Source organism: Manis pentadactyla, chromosome 3 (assembly GCF_030020395.1).
Source record: "Manis pentadactyla isolate mManPen7 chromosome 3, mManPen7.hap1, whole genome shotgun sequence".
NCBI classification, from domain to species: domain Eukaryota; kingdom Metazoa; phylum Chordata; class Mammalia; order Pholidota; family Manidae; genus Manis; species Manis pentadactyla.
This window is the reverse complement of record NC_080021.1, coordinates 5467065-5482037: the sequence shown is the minus strand read 5'-3', so window position 1 is coordinate 5482037 and position 14973 is coordinate 5467065. Positions and strand designations below refer to the sequence as shown.

Genomic DNA, 14973 nt, shown 5'->3' with positions numbered 1-14973 from the left:
AGTTCAGAGAAACTTAACAAATCATTAAAAAAAAGAATTATGCTGAGAATGAAGACATACTAGACCATTATCTTGGCAGGCGTGTTATTTATAATTTTTATACTCAATAACAGAATGTCCCTGTTTTACATTATATATATTTATGTGTATATATATATATATATATATATATATTAGATATCTGTACTTAAATAGAAAGAGACATAAAAAAGCCTTTTCAAATGAGGCATGACATATAACACCTGACACTCTTATTTACAATAGAGATGTACCTTCTACACAATTATAATAGATGCTCAGAGGCCAGAGAGGGTTTACAAAGACAGCAGAGCACCCCAGTAAAAAAGGGGTGCACCATGCAGCTGGACGTTTATTGCCATTAGTTCTCACTATGTCCAGACAGCATATTGAAGTTAAAAATGGCATCTGGTTATTGGAAAAGACAATGATCATCAGATTCACCCTGGTTCCATAACCACTGGCTACACGGTCTTCCGAGTAACCAGGGAAGGACATACTTTGCTGATGGGAACTGGAAACACACAATGAACTACTCTCATCAGAGGGGCAGGGCTCCCCACTGGGCCAAAAAGAAGCAGCATTACAAACGTGTGATCCTGCACTGAGCACGGGCCCTGGTCCAGCAGGAACCATCACAGGCCACATGACAGGAACCAGATTCCCCCTGGGTTACGCAGCCATCTGCCCAGTTCACCAATAACCAGAGTCTATGCCCATCAGGAACTCGGAAACATACCCGGGGGAAAGCAACCAGAGGACTTAATGCTCCTGGACAGGTTTAAACTAGGATACAATGTAAGTTCAAAGAAGACCTGCTGAGAAACCCTTAAAGTTGTGTGCTGAAGGCTGCCTTTGCACACACTCCACCCAGCACACACTTCCTCTGTCTTAAGAAATCCACTAGTCTCTGTGCTGCAAAGCTGCCTACCGGGACTTGTTTCTCATGGTCTGCATTTGCTTTGCAGTCATGCTGCTAATATGTGAGAAACTAAAATTGTCAGATAAGCTAAGCTTTATTTGTGGGTTTTTGTTGGTTTGTTTTGACCATGGGATTGGCGACCTAAGGTCTTGGTCCAGGTGCTGGGCCCAGGAATCTGGTCCCAGGTGAATCGTCACACTTCGGAAGGGAATTTTGCAGAAGTAGGAGCTTTTGCTGCCAGAAGACGCGTATCCCATATGCATTCCTTCAGTAAATCAGGATTTAAACCATTCTCTAGGCTTCCTGGAGCCCACATAGTGTTCTCAAGCTTTGGGACCACATTAAGCATCCTGGTGATTTTCAAAACTCCCCTTATGTCAATTACCCATAACAATTTAAGTTGGGTCCTCCATCCGAATACTGTTTTCCTCTGATCTCACTGCTGACCCTGTTATCTCCTGTTTTTATCAATGGTGACCTTTCCTAGCCCTTTGTTTTCCTAAGGCAAGAAGACATTTCTATTGAAAAATAACCAGCACCCTTCTTAGAGCTCCCCTGAGGTTTGTAATCCAGCACCCCTCCGTTTAGATGTCTTTCTCCTTTCTTGGAGAGGAGAAGCAGCTGGCCATGTTAATAGTTTTGGTTTTTTGCAGTTGCATGTAGTAGACATGCTACCACAGCATGTCTTTGCAAGTCTGTCAGCAGGAGCGTCACACGTGTGTGCGTTAATCTCAGTGCCCCCTTCCACTAGACTGAGTCTAAACCAATCTTCCCCATTAAAGACAGAGATTTAAGCAATCACAAAAATAATGTGTGGAGACAATATCTGAAGAAGTAGGTGGGCAACTGCTCCCTCTAGTTACTTCAGGTGGCAAGGAACATGCCTTTTTGCCAACAGCATCACCTTTACCCCTCCATACCTTAAACCACCCCACCCACAGCTGCTAGGAAATACACCTGGGCTTCATCAAGCTTCCTTTGCCCCTTGTTGAGAAAACATGAGGGAGGATGAGAGCGTGGGCATCACATTGTCTCAACCAAGTGGCACATTTTAACCTGTTAAGGTTAGATTTACACAAATATGTTCCGCTTCTGCACAGAGGTTAACCTGAGTTCTGAAATGCTTGTGTGCACTTAAGTTAATCAAAAATGATAAAGCTATGAGCTAGTAACATACTGGACAAATCTAGTAAACTTGGAGCCTTCTGTCTGTGAGCCAGTGGTGGTTAAAAAGGTGGGCTCACCAATGCCAAGCATTCTGTTTCTTTTTCTCATGTGTTTTTCCCAGCAAGCATCTTGAATGAGACTCCAGTAGCCAGACAGGTTTAGGCAGTCTGTTGTTTTCTACACCGTTAGTCAAGCTTCTCCAAATCTCTGACATGAAAGCACCTTGGATGTCTAGTCCCCTCGCTCCAGCCCTCAGCGCCTTCCTCTCTGAGCCCCACCCGGAATGGCAGAGGTCTACAAAAGGATGTCTCAGCTAAAGTCTCATCGGTCTTAAACCTTTCCGGTGAGCTCTCTCAAAGCCACTACTTGAAGTAGTTGAGTCCTGCCACCAAGAAGAACTTCTCCAGGAAGAGCTCTGAGTCCAGCACAGCGATGTGAGCCGCTCGGCCAATCAGGGTGTTGGCAGTGTTGGGCAAGGCGTGGAACACGTTGTGTCGGATTAAAGTGCAGTCCTTGGCTTCCACCAGAGGGCGAAGAAGGTTGTTGATCATTTCTGCGTAAACGGGCCCTGCAAAGATAGGAGGTCCATGGAGAAGTTAGCAGAGGAGACCAGAAAAAACAAAGAAAGAACACTGGGCATGTGCTGGGTTCCCATTCCTGGGCAGAACATCTCAGGGATCCTAATAGTTCATCTCATAAATTTACTTCTGCTTTTTAAATCAGAAATTTGCTTTAAAAATTAAATGCAGCTTACCTGTGTGTCTGTCTTTGAGGGCAGTTTTACACATTTCGATCCTGGCTGAATGAAATGGCACATAGCGGTCTTGGGGAGAAGCGACCAGCACGACGTTTTTAAAATACTGCAGACCTGCAACAAGGCAGCGGGAGGGGCAGGCCTTGTACCCAGGTAGTTTCAACCTGCATCCTCTGGTTTGCACACAGTTTATACACTTGCCCCAGAGAGACGGAAAGAGAGAAGGTTCTGGACACCCTGCTTGTGTCATTACGTAAGGACCTTGTGGTCTGAGAGGCTGAGACAACAGTTTTCTACTCTTTTGAAGCTTTTGTATCTTAGAGGGAAGGTAAAGGCTGTGTTCTCTGCTCTGTCAACATAAAGGGAAGGTCTGTCTGTTCTTTTTCCGGGCGGATCAGCACCTGGATGAAGCAGCTATGAGCTGGCAGGCACGCCCATGTGATTAGGATGTGAGGGTTGGTGGAAAGTAGACGCTACAGCCTCTGTGTGTCTAGATGACCCGGTACCCACCTTGGCTCCATGAGTGACACCTTTCTCAGGATCAGCTGAGCTCGTGGGGGGCTGCTGGCCCCCTACTGAGGTTAAGAGGCCCGGCATGCTGCCCCTCCTGACTACACATTCTACAGGGAATCGACGTCGCTGTGAAGCTATCTGGGCCTAGGGATTGGATCTCCCTCCAGCTGGCTCTGGGGACCCGGATTTGGTGCTGCAGGAAGCCACTCACCTGTTTTTTGGCTTAATTGGTAGAGGAAACATTTGCGCAAATCAGCATTGTCCCTGAAGGTCAGCTGCAAAAGGGACCCTGATTTCTTTAATTTCTGCATAAGCCACAAGCCTAGAAAGACAAAAACAAAACAAAACCCTAAAATGTAAAAGAAAGCAAATTAGCACTGGGGTGAGATTAACATTAAACTGTGATTTTTAGTTACTTTAAAAATGAGAGGGCTAGCAGGCATTTTAGCAAATACTTGGGAAGTTAAAGGGAAATTTTCTTATGTGCTGGCAGCAGGGATATAAAATCATCCTGCAAAATGACATGGCAACAGGCCTCAGGAGTCATGAAACTAGCCAGACCATTTCATCCATCCACTTGCCTCTATAAATCTAGCCTAAGGAAACAATCCTAAATATAAAAATATATATGTGCGTGCTCCTTACAGATCCATTTAGGGTACAGAAAAACCTTTCATTTCAAAGTCCATCCACTGATTTATGGCCATGCTGACACTAACACTGATGAGCATGAGTTTTACGTCACAGAAACAATAAAAATATGAATATGACAAAAATACCAGGAAATACATAAGATACAATATGTATATGTATATTGATTACTGCTGTGTAAATGTGTATGCGTGCAAAGATACATAGCATGAACTATACAGATTTACTATAGATATGCTAGATTGGACGACAGTGGTAATGTCTCTCTCTTTAACTTTTTGTAATGTCTCAAGATTAGTTTATAATTATGGGAAAAATGAAATGGAGTTCAAATTATTTGTTTCTGTTCCAGCCTTTCTTGGTTCGTGAGGAAGGTTCACAGAGTGGCAGACGAAAAGACTTCCATTTGTTATATATCAATGTGTCAAATAACTCACATTCACAAATAGGACCCTTTAAATAACATAAACACAAACAAACAAATCCAAGCCACTTCATGTAAGGAAACCAAGCAGCCTAGTCTTCCCCAAGCACAGGGCAGGTTCAGGAGACAGGGCAGAGGGCTGGAAGATGGGCAGGAAGAGGGGAGCTGATTAGAGTGACCCTAGATGCCATGTAATGGACAGGGGCAATCGAGGATTACTGAAGTCTTTGTTAGAACACAACTGAATAAACCACTTATTATTATACAAGAGCCAATGACCTCCTTGGGCTGCCATCCTCCCAGTGACACCACCTCTACAGTAACCACCCTACCTCTAGTAGCCATATGGCCCACAGGGTTGGTCTAATCCCACACACCCTCCCAGGCCCTCCACCATCAGGCTCTTGCCCATAGCCCCTCTGCCACCCCCGTGCCTCCAGGTCATCCTATATTCCTGCCTTGAAGAACCACTTGCAGTTTGCTGATGTCACCCTGCTCTACGCTATTTCATAGACTATGTCTTCTGCACAGAAATCCTGTCCTACCGTCATTCACTGTCTTGGAAATTCTGCTCATCTTCCAGGAGTCACTGCGCCTTGCTGCCCTACCCTCTGTGTTGGATAGTTCCTCCCCTACAAGGCTGATGAAACTGTGAGGCCTCAAAGCTGGGGGCTGTGTTCTTACATTCCAGCGAGAACTAGAGAATTTGGCTGCAGTGGCCCTGCAGAACATGGTGGTCAGCTTCATTTTTCCCTTCTCCTGTTTAATGCCCAATGATTCTGATACACACATGCAATACACACCTACATATCACACATATATACACACATATACAAAATGTATGTTTACACACGTACATATATTACAGACAAGCATACACATAGATATCATAAACAATCCATACAGACACACATCATCATGCCTTAGCTCCATTTTAAATATAAGGTAACGAAGTAGCACAGAGGTAGGGTGCCTTGGCGAGACTCTTCCCTAGAACTTAACCACAGGTGTCTTGGAACTGACGTGGGTCAAAGCCCATTCCGTAGACTGAATGTTTCTGTCCCCCCAGAATTCGTATGTCGAAGTGAGTATGTTGAAAACTAAGCCCCAGGGTGACGGTATTTGGAGTTGGGGTCTTTGGAGGTAATTAGGTCAGGAGGGCAGAGCCTCCACAGGTGGGATTAGCGCCCTTACAACAGAGGCTCCAGAGAGCAACCTCGTCCCTTCCGCCCTGCGAGGACCCAGCGGGAAGACGGCCCTCTCTGGATCGGAAGTGGGGGTTCACAGACACCCAGTCAGCCGGCGCCTTGATCTTGGCACAGATCATTGTAAATACATTGAGGCTGAGTCTTGGCACGTCAGCCTCCAGAACCGTGAGAAAGAGACAGCTGCTGCTTACAAGCCCCCGCTATGTGGTGACTCATCACAGGAGCCCGAACGGACTGAGACCCCCGTGCTCTCTGCGCCACCCTGCGGGCCCCCTCCGCGTTTCCCAGCGCCCCAGGGCATCACCTCCAGCTCGCAGACGGGATCCCCGCTGGGGCCGAGTCCAGCCTCACTCAGCTCGCAGCGGAGGGGCCCCGTCCTAGCTAAGCCCGTCTCCTTCCAGCCCCCGCGCTTGAGGAGGCTCCGAAGCCACAAGTCACGAGAGTCCACGGAGAGCATCGGCGTCCGCCTTTGCCCGCTCCGCCCCGGGTGACCGGGAGGGGTGCCGAGCTCGAGGGCCTCACCTGTACTGACCAGGGCACTGTTGTTGTACAGGGTCCCGAGGTGAGGCCCGGACAGCGACAGGAACGTGTGCAGCTTGCTGAGGTAATACCGAAAGCGGGGCCGCGTCAGGACCGAGCGGATGATAATGTTGCCCAGAGAATGGCCAATGAAGCTGGTTGGAGACAGAAACAGCGCGGGTGGGTGTGGCAGCAGGAGGCCGCCCGGGGCAGCTGCACGGGGCCCGGGGGTGGGCCGCCCTCCACCTCCCACTGGCTCCAGGGGCCTGGCCGGCAGAACGGAGGCTCTGGCCCTTCCTCAGCAGGGTTCCCAGCTCCAGCCATGCCAAGCCTGCCACGGGATCTTCGCGAACGGAAGCCTCCGTGCCCAGTGCGGTCAGAGGAGAAGCTGGGCCTCTTGCTAGCTTTGCATCATTAGGGCAGCTTCCACCCCCGTCTCCTCTCCGGCCACCCGGGGTTCCCTTCTGAAATATGCATGTGGTCACTGAAGCTTCCTGGACATTCACAGGATAAAACCACAGCTCCTCAGCCTGTCTTCTGAGGCCATTCGTGCCCTGCCTTCTCACTGCCTGTCCGCTTTCATTCGTCGCTCAGCACCTCATGAACATGTGGAGTCCCCTGCTCCAGCCCCCGCTGTCTGAGCCCCACCTGCTCTGTTCCAGGTGGACTGCCACTCCCAGGTCTTTGGATGCAGTGCCTCCTTATTTTCAAAGAGTCATGTATCAAAACCCTGTTAAGTAAGAAGTCTGCCCCTCCACTTCTTCTAATGGTCAGCACACAGCAAAGAAAGGAAATGAGTATTTGTGTACAGAGTGGCTTGGCCCTTCCATTTGTACCTAATCTCTATAGGCCTCAGAATCCTCTTCTGTGAAATAAAGAAGTAGTGTTTTATCTCAAAGGCCCACATGAGGTCATGTGTGTTGAGGGGTCACCACTACGTCCATATGCTGCAAGTGTACAAAAAGTGCAAGCTATTTACTATCACCTCAATCATTTAATCATTTAAACCAAATCATCCGGTGGAAGGACAAAATTTGCACCAACACATGACCTCAATGTAGTCCCACCGGACAGACAGGGGATGGGCTCAGAGAACTAGGAAGCTTGCACGAGGGGGCGTGGTAAAGCTGGGCTTCAAATTTGTGAGTTAGAAGAAAGAGAATTCAAACCTAGGAACTTCTGAGTGAGTCCAGTTCTGTCTCTGCTGAGCTACAGAATGTCTATTCTCCTCCCCACGGACTATACCCAATAGGGGTGTGTGGGCAGCTGCAGCACACGCTTCTGTTCTGAAAGTGACCTACTCCAAGGGGAGTCCCGAGCTAGTCCGTCCCAGTGGTTTACAGAAGGCAGCATGCTCGACTGGCATACAGAAAACATTCAGAGAGTTGCCCGTCTCCCCCAGCACTAACTACCTGTGGTTGCCTTTTACCTAATTCGGGAGATGGAGAGGCTATAGAGCTGAATGTGCTGGATGATTTCATCCAAGAGCCGGTCGGTCATGGTATCGAAATCTGCAAACGTGTCCATCTGGAGACAGAGAGGAGAAGGGTGTTGGCTCTTCTTCCATTACCCATCATGGCACGTCCTGGCAGGGGGCCTACGACTGATGTCGGGGGTATGGATAGGGACTCAGCCTCCAGAAAAGGGGCCCATGGATTGGGGCTCTGACGGAGAAAGTCAAGGACATGGAAGAATCCTCGGTTAGGATGGCGACTGAACGGTAAAGGGAGAAATGGAAAGATGGAAGGAGGCAGTGTGCCCACAGAGCCTACTGCCCCGTCGTGTGCCACATATTCACACACACCCACTGGCCCTGCTGGCCCCACTTCACAGAAGAGGGAACAGGTCAGAGGCGAGGCTGTGCATGAGCCAGAACTCATACCCAAGCCCCCTGACTCCAAAGGCCTGCCTTTTCCCAGCACAGCCTTCAGACTGCCCTTCCAGGCCCTGTCCAGAGAGGGGTTCCCAGGCCATCTGTGCCTTAGTAAGGATGGTCATAGAAGGAAGAGGAGAATGTTACATGTGCCTTTGAATATCTGAGAGGCCAGATGTGGGGGAGACAAACTAAACTGGTTTATATGTATAACTTTGAGAATGAACTTTGGGAACCATAGATGGGAGCCACAGGATGGAGATTTGGGGCCAGCATAAAAAAGAGAGTTTCCCCTAAGTGGACTTGCCCTGCAATGTCTTGCGCTTTGTGTAAGACGCATGTGTGGGGGGCCAGCTCTCCGGCTCACAGGGGCTAGTCCTCCCCAGTCTGACCCTAAGTGTCCTCCTAATTCTTGAAGGGTGACAATGTTGCTGATTCCTTAGTGTCAGTTTAAAGATCAGATGAAATATTAGCCAACCACCTAAGACAGGTGACTCTGTGGTCATTATCCTCCAGCCTTTCAGACCCCATTTCTTCACCTGTGTAGTATTCATTCAATGTGAGTTGTTATATAAATGGTAGTAATCCTGAGTCAGCCAGGATGAGAAGGACTCTAGAAGTCACAGCAGGTTTAACAAGTGGTATCAGGAACCCCCCTACCGGGGTGCTTTTAAAGGACATCCTGCAAAATCTATGTGTCTATGAGATTCACAATTCCAGGAAGCAGTGAAATCATGTTGTGGAACAGAATCATTCTTGAGTGGCCCCCACCCCCATTCGGCTACTTTGTATGGACCCAGCTCCTCAGTCGCTGTGGGATCTGTGGGGCTGCATCAAGAGTGGCTGGACACTCGTCCCCAAAAGGCTGGCCTCCTGAGCAGATTTCCCCAACACCCACATTCCCTGCAAAGGAACCCTCGCTGGTGCAGATGACAGACACGAGGTCAGCAAGCGCCAGCCATGTACTTTGGGCTCTCTCCTCCGCGTGTCCCGGCATCCTGATGCTCCCCCACTCAGGACAGGGGCCGTGGCGGGCCCACGCCGCCGCTGGGTGCACCTGTGTACCATCTTCCTCTCCAGGTCAGAGTGACTATGGAGCCTGCGTAAGCCTCAGAGCCTCTGCTCTCTAGCCTCCAGGGAGACAACGGCATCAATTTAACAGAACAGGTGTGAAGACGAAGTGAGGAGACAGGTACAGAGCGCCGAGCAGTAGATGCTCAGCATGATTCTCTGTCCTCTTTCTCTCGCGTACACCTCTTCGCACCGCAGAGCCCAGGGCTTTCTATGCAGCAGGTGCCAAAGGAAAGTCAACAGCACTGGGCGCTAACAGCCCAGGAGCAGGCTTGCTCCTCCTGGATTGCCTGTTGGTCCCTCTCTGCACGGCGCCCTTTCCCAGTGGCCACGGGGCCCCTAAGTTATAAACAGCTCCGTGTCTCCCAGGAAAACTCAGCACTCACCCATCAAGTCTCACGGGGTGGAACACAACAAACTCCACCTGCCTCATGGCCAGGGATCTCTAAGTTCTCACCCACTTTGACACCCATTCGGGCTCCAGACTCCACCTACTTGGGATGGCAAAGCCCCGCGGCTGGCCTGGAATACTCCACTGGTCACACAGATGCCAGCGACACTTCCCTACCCTGTACAGACCCACGGATACCCAGATCATGTGTGCTCCAAGCTGCCCCCCACCCCGGCGCCCTGTGGGTCAAAGCCCGCGTCCCCTGGCACCCAGGGTCCCACTGCTCACTCGCCCCTCCGCCCTCCCAAGGAAGCCGAGCCCTTCCTCGCCGACTGCCCCAGGGCCTGGCCAGTGTTCTTGGCATGGCCCTGATCTGTCTGTGTGTCCTCACTCTACCACAGGGACTCTAGGGGGCTCGCGTAAGACGTGCCCCAGGGATTCCTTGCCCTGCGGTGTCCCGCTGGCAAACCTGATTCTTCTCGGACATGAGGAAGTCCAGCTTTCCTCCCGGGAGGCCCAGCTCAATGAAAGTCTTCACCAGCCGGAGGTCCGCGCTGTTCCCTGGAAACGGAGACGCGGGGTCAATCCTGTGAAGCTGGCGCGTGACGGAGTTACTGCCCCCTCTTCTGCCAGCCCCCATTTCCCACATTTCCCATTTCTTTCGTTCAGCAGATAATAAAACCAGCTAAAAGAAGTGCAGCTCACCGGTCCTGGGCGGCCCTTCCTGCACACACAAGGTCATGGCTTTTCTAGGTCCCTTCCTCAGTGGAATGAGTCCTTGATCTGTGCACACGTGGCTTGTGAGCATTCCAGACATAGGAACAGTCAGGGCACCCTGCCTCCCCGACGCCATGGCCAGGGCCTTCTGCCAGCAGCGGCCCTGAATGGCTCACGGGGCACAGTGCTGCATGAACACAAAGACTGTCTTAATACAAAGACTTCCAGGTGGTCCCCCACAGGCCAGCCAGGGCGCAGTTATCTACAGTAGACGAGGAGTCACCCTAGGGAACGGCGTCATGCACGTGCAAGCTCCAGGAGGCCATGTGCTCCAGAGTGACAGCAGGAGCAAAGGAACAAGAGCCGAACGGCCAGGGGCGGCTGCTGAGAGCAGGGGCACAGGGAACACGGGGAACGAATTTCTGGAGCAAAACCATGTGGGAGAAAGGATCTGATACACAGAAGGAAATTCATATTCAAGTATTTTTAAGCATACATTTCATGAAGGCCATGGGATCCTACTGTGTCTTCAGGACCTTAACTGACCTAGTCCTCACACAGGTCGGGAGAGCTGGAAGTTAGAAGCTGCTTGTTTGAATAGATAGGAGACCTACTTTACCATGTAACCAGAGTTTCAACGTAGTCTGTGAACTATAAGTGATATAGTTTTATATCATTCTTTGTGAAACTGTCAAGTGATTCAAAGAGTGGCCAAAGCACCCCATGGAATCTGGGAGAACTGCAGGTGTGTTTGAGAGTGTCCCTAATCTTGAAGGATGAGTTGATAATCCCAACCACCACCCCTGATGGTGGCCCGACAGGGCACGTCCCATACATGCAGGGCCACAGTCATAAAATGCTCACAGTCTCTTGGGAAATGTTTCTCTTTTGTGTTAAATTTAATTCATTCCTTTCATTTATGACAATAAAATTAAGTCCTTTGGTCTGGTTGCTTCTTCATATTTAAAGCCACATAATGACATTCCAGGACCTGGCCTTAAAAAAAAAAAAAAGTAGCACGTGTTTATAGTTAACATAAGGACTTTAAATAAGGGACGACCATGGCCCCTTCTCCATCAGCTAATGAATGAGAGAGGACTAAAACTTTCTCAGAAAATATGATTTGAAAAGGTATTGAGGACATTTACAAGAATATAAAACGTGGGGAGAGTTGTGTGACTATTCACAACTGTTATAAATTTCTTCAGTTCCTTGTTAATGTAAATCGTACCTTGCAAGCGGAATTTGAAGAAATGGATCCTGGAAAACTAGAGTGTAGACACATGTCCCTGGAACTAAAGAAGTAACATTCACAGGAAACCTATGCTCGCTCTCAGCCGCCTTCGGATGACTTCATGCCCAGGTGATAATGCTGTGACTGACAGCTCTGTGCTCTGACACAGGACTCATGAGCTGCCCTGTCTTTATGACATTCCTCTTCTCCCACATGCATGATGGAAAAAAACTAAAGTCTGTGACCAGGCCAGATTTAGTTTAATGAAGAGGCTGAGAGTCTTGTCTCATTTAATGTGATATCAGGTAAGTAAGAGGTGCATAGTGGCCCTACATGGCATGATGCTAAGTTGTCCACAGATCCTGTGTTAAAAATACATTGTGCTGATTAGACCATTATTTTTCATGTTTCTTTCAGTCCTTCTGATTGGTAGTTCCAGTGAGAAACAATTCTGTCTTCAATAGCTTATTACTTTCAAGAGAGAAAGTGAGTCTCAAGCCCAGAGTCTTCCGACAAAGGGACTAGACAAACTTCAGTAAAAGTTTCCTTTGCTGTCGTCATTGTTTAGCATTACTCTTCGTGTGTGGCAAGTGATTCCGGTATTTCATTTGTGGTGTGTGATGTGAGGTTTCCTTTTTTTAAATAAGTGTATTTCAGAAGAATGCCAATTTCAATACAAGTTTTAAATTATAGTACAAGGTGCATGGACAGAGTAAAAGTAGGGAAGAGAATGTGCAAACAGCTGAAATTTGGGCAACACTGAAGTCAATGCAGAGAGAGGAAAATGCACCAGAAAGCAAGCCTAGTGTGAGCCAAGGCACCGCGGTGTGACATGGCCTGTGTCCCTGGAAATGGTGTGGACTGATGCAGCTGGAAGCAGGAGAGCAGGAGATGATAAAGGGAGGCTGAGAACAGAAAGGGCTTTCCATGCTGGGAAGCTTCCAGGCTTTCTAAGAAAGGTGTTCATTTTCTGAGAGCTGTCAGGAAAGGTTTTCAGTAATGGCATGGCATGGCCAGATCTGGTAAGATTTTAAGACGATGACTCAGTGATGTGGGTGAAGGTTTGGATGGGGAAGAGGTGAGCTTGGTGGTATAATGCAAAATGGAACCATGGGCTCTGGAGCCTGACAGCTGGGCTTTCAGCCTGGCTCAATCCCATTAGCTTTGGGACCTCATACAAGGTAATTAGGGGCACTCCAGCTCAGTTTGCACATTTGTAAATGGGGAGAATGGCACCTACTCGGCAGGGCTGTGTGAGAATGAGCATTACTGTATGTTAAGCACCTAGAGGGGTGCCTGGTCCCTGGCGATCTTTAATGCTGGGCTTCCTCCCTCACCCCTCCCTATCATCACCAGCATCTAGAATCTATCACCTACCACTGCATTGTCTGACGTTTCACCTAATAGGCCTGTCCACTGAGTGTTCTGTGTCTAATGCCTACAACCAGAAGTTGATGTAGGTCCTGGAGTAAGAAGAATCCAGGGAACAAAGAGAGTGTGCCATGGAAGCACAGACCATTCCCCGTTTAACCCTCGGAAGAAGGATGTGGCCACTGCCCGCTCCTCACCACCTGTGGAGCCCTGAAGTCCTCTCACTTTTCTGTCCTTGGTTAGGCATTAGAGTCCATATAAAGTAGGTGGTGACATTCTCCCAGCAAGCATTCTCTATATTCCGATTTTCCAATCACCTGTGACTTACACCTGAGTTTGACGGACAGAACTCAGAGCTTTACCTCCAGTTTACCTGGTCACTTTCTTCAGCCAGGTAGGTAGAGGGGACATTCCTAGGGGAGCCAGGACCAACCACACGCCTTCTGGTCTAGGGCTCCCCCGATCTTCAGGCAGAGCCGGTGAGCTCTGTACTCTTGTGGAGCCTTTGTGCCAACCTGAGAAATCCTAGAGGACCCTGGTCATGGCGGGGGATCAGAGCGGGGGTCAGGGCAGGGGAGACACTTTCCTGTTTCCCTCTTTCCCCTGAACCTCTACAGTTCTTGGTTCTGTATTTGCTGTTCTCACTAAATTAAGAACATTTTACAAATCAAGAACCAAGTTAGAATTCTGTCATCTCAGAACTTGGTACAGAATCTGGGCTACAAAAGGTGACCTGTTAAGTGACAGGTGAATAAAAACTTTTGCCACTGACTTGAGATCCTCAACATGAACTGTGTACCCATCTCACTCCACTTCTCCCCTTCTTCTATTTATCCGTGCATTCCATCAATTCACGTACTCTAATTATACACGATTCCATTAATATTTTCATTCCAATAATTCATTCATCCCATCCATTCATCCATTCCTTCTTTAAGTTCTGTTCATTAGTTGCACTGATTCCTTCCTTCCTTCATTTATTCCATTCATTCCCTCATTCATTCATTCATGTGTTAATTCATTCATTTATGTATCTCATCTACTCAATGGATTTTTGTGCCAGAGCAATGTCTTCCTTAGAGCAAGGCCATGCCATTTGCCTAGACCCAGAATACTTACTGTCATTCCACAGTAGCTAACTGAACATTTGTTGAACAAGTACCTGATCTAAATTAATTCATAAATACTCTAAGTTTTTTGTAGCACAGAACTTTGATGAAGAAACCTTTTTAGAACTCACCGTCCAGGCCATGGACACAGACTACCAGGTGAATCCCATCTTCCAAATTTTCTTCCTCTTCCTCTGGTGGAAAATACGGTATATCAGAAGCTAGTACAGATAAGTCACTGTACAGAAATCCATCAATCTTCAGCTCTTTTTTAAAGTTTTCTTTGGCCTGATAGAAACTGGAGAATATACTAGTTAATCACAAGCCAAGCTATGCACTGCATGCTGAACAGGAGATGAGTTAAGCTGGGATGTGGGAGTGATGAGCATCTGCAAGGAGGGCCCTGCCGAATAGTGGAGGCTGAATAGGTCCTCACAGAAATGTCAGGAAGGGAAGCTTGGTTCTGAATTAGCAGCAGGAAAGCCCCCTGGGAAAACCAGAGACTATACTGGTTTGGGTTCTGAAGATTTCTGTGTGGTTCCTACATTGAAGAGGGCTGCTAAATTCTAGTCAGTGCAAAGGATCCACGTGATCTTTAAAATGATCTTCCCATAATGCATGCTTCTTATCCTTGCCCACAAGGCCTCCGAGGCTTGGCCTCTACCTACTTCTCCAGCATCATCACCCAGCCTTGAAAAAACACATTTCTCATGAATGCCCTGAATGAATTATGTCCCATGGCTTTACCTCTGTGCCTTTGTGCATTCCAGTCTACCTGTCAGAAATGCCTTTCCCACCTGGCTGTCACATTCTTTGCCTGATTATCTGACAAGGTGGTGGTTGAGAGCATGTATTTGGAAGTCAGAATGCCAAGCTCAAAGCCTCAGCCTTGACACTTAATAAATGTGAGCCAACCACTTAACTTCTCGGCACTGAGTTTCCTCATGAGTAAAAGGGGAATAATACCATTATTTAAGTCATAAAGTTTTTTGTGTATTAAGTGATAAGATATATGCAAAATACTTAGAACA

At 48.3% G+C, this 14973-nt stretch overlaps 1 protein-coding gene across 2 annotated transcripts in view; it reads right to left on the bottom strand.

Moving 5' to 3' along the window:
• Nucleotides 1-909: 909 nt before the first annotated feature.
• Nucleotides 910-14973, bottom strand: part of FAM135B (family with sequence similarity 135 member B) — a 294798-nt gene continuing 280734 nt past the window's right edge. For both annotated transcript variants that reach the window (XM_036893581.2, XM_036893582.2), the window contains exons 14-20: nt 14074-14240; nt 9981-10072; nt 7606-7703; nt 6180-6331; nt 3586-3696; nt 2862-2975; nt 910-2675 (exon numbers count right to left, since the gene is read on the bottom strand). In XM_036893581.2, the coding sequence (XP_036749476.2) occupies nt 2470-2675; nt 2862-2975; nt 3586-3696; nt 6180-6331; nt 7606-7703; nt 9981-10072; nt 14074-14240 (940 nt within the window). In that variant the 3' untranslated portion in view covers nt 910-2469. The remainder of the gene's footprint in view (nt 2676-2861; nt 2976-3585; nt 3697-6179; nt 6332-7605; nt 7704-9980; nt 10073-14073; nt 14241-14973) is intronic.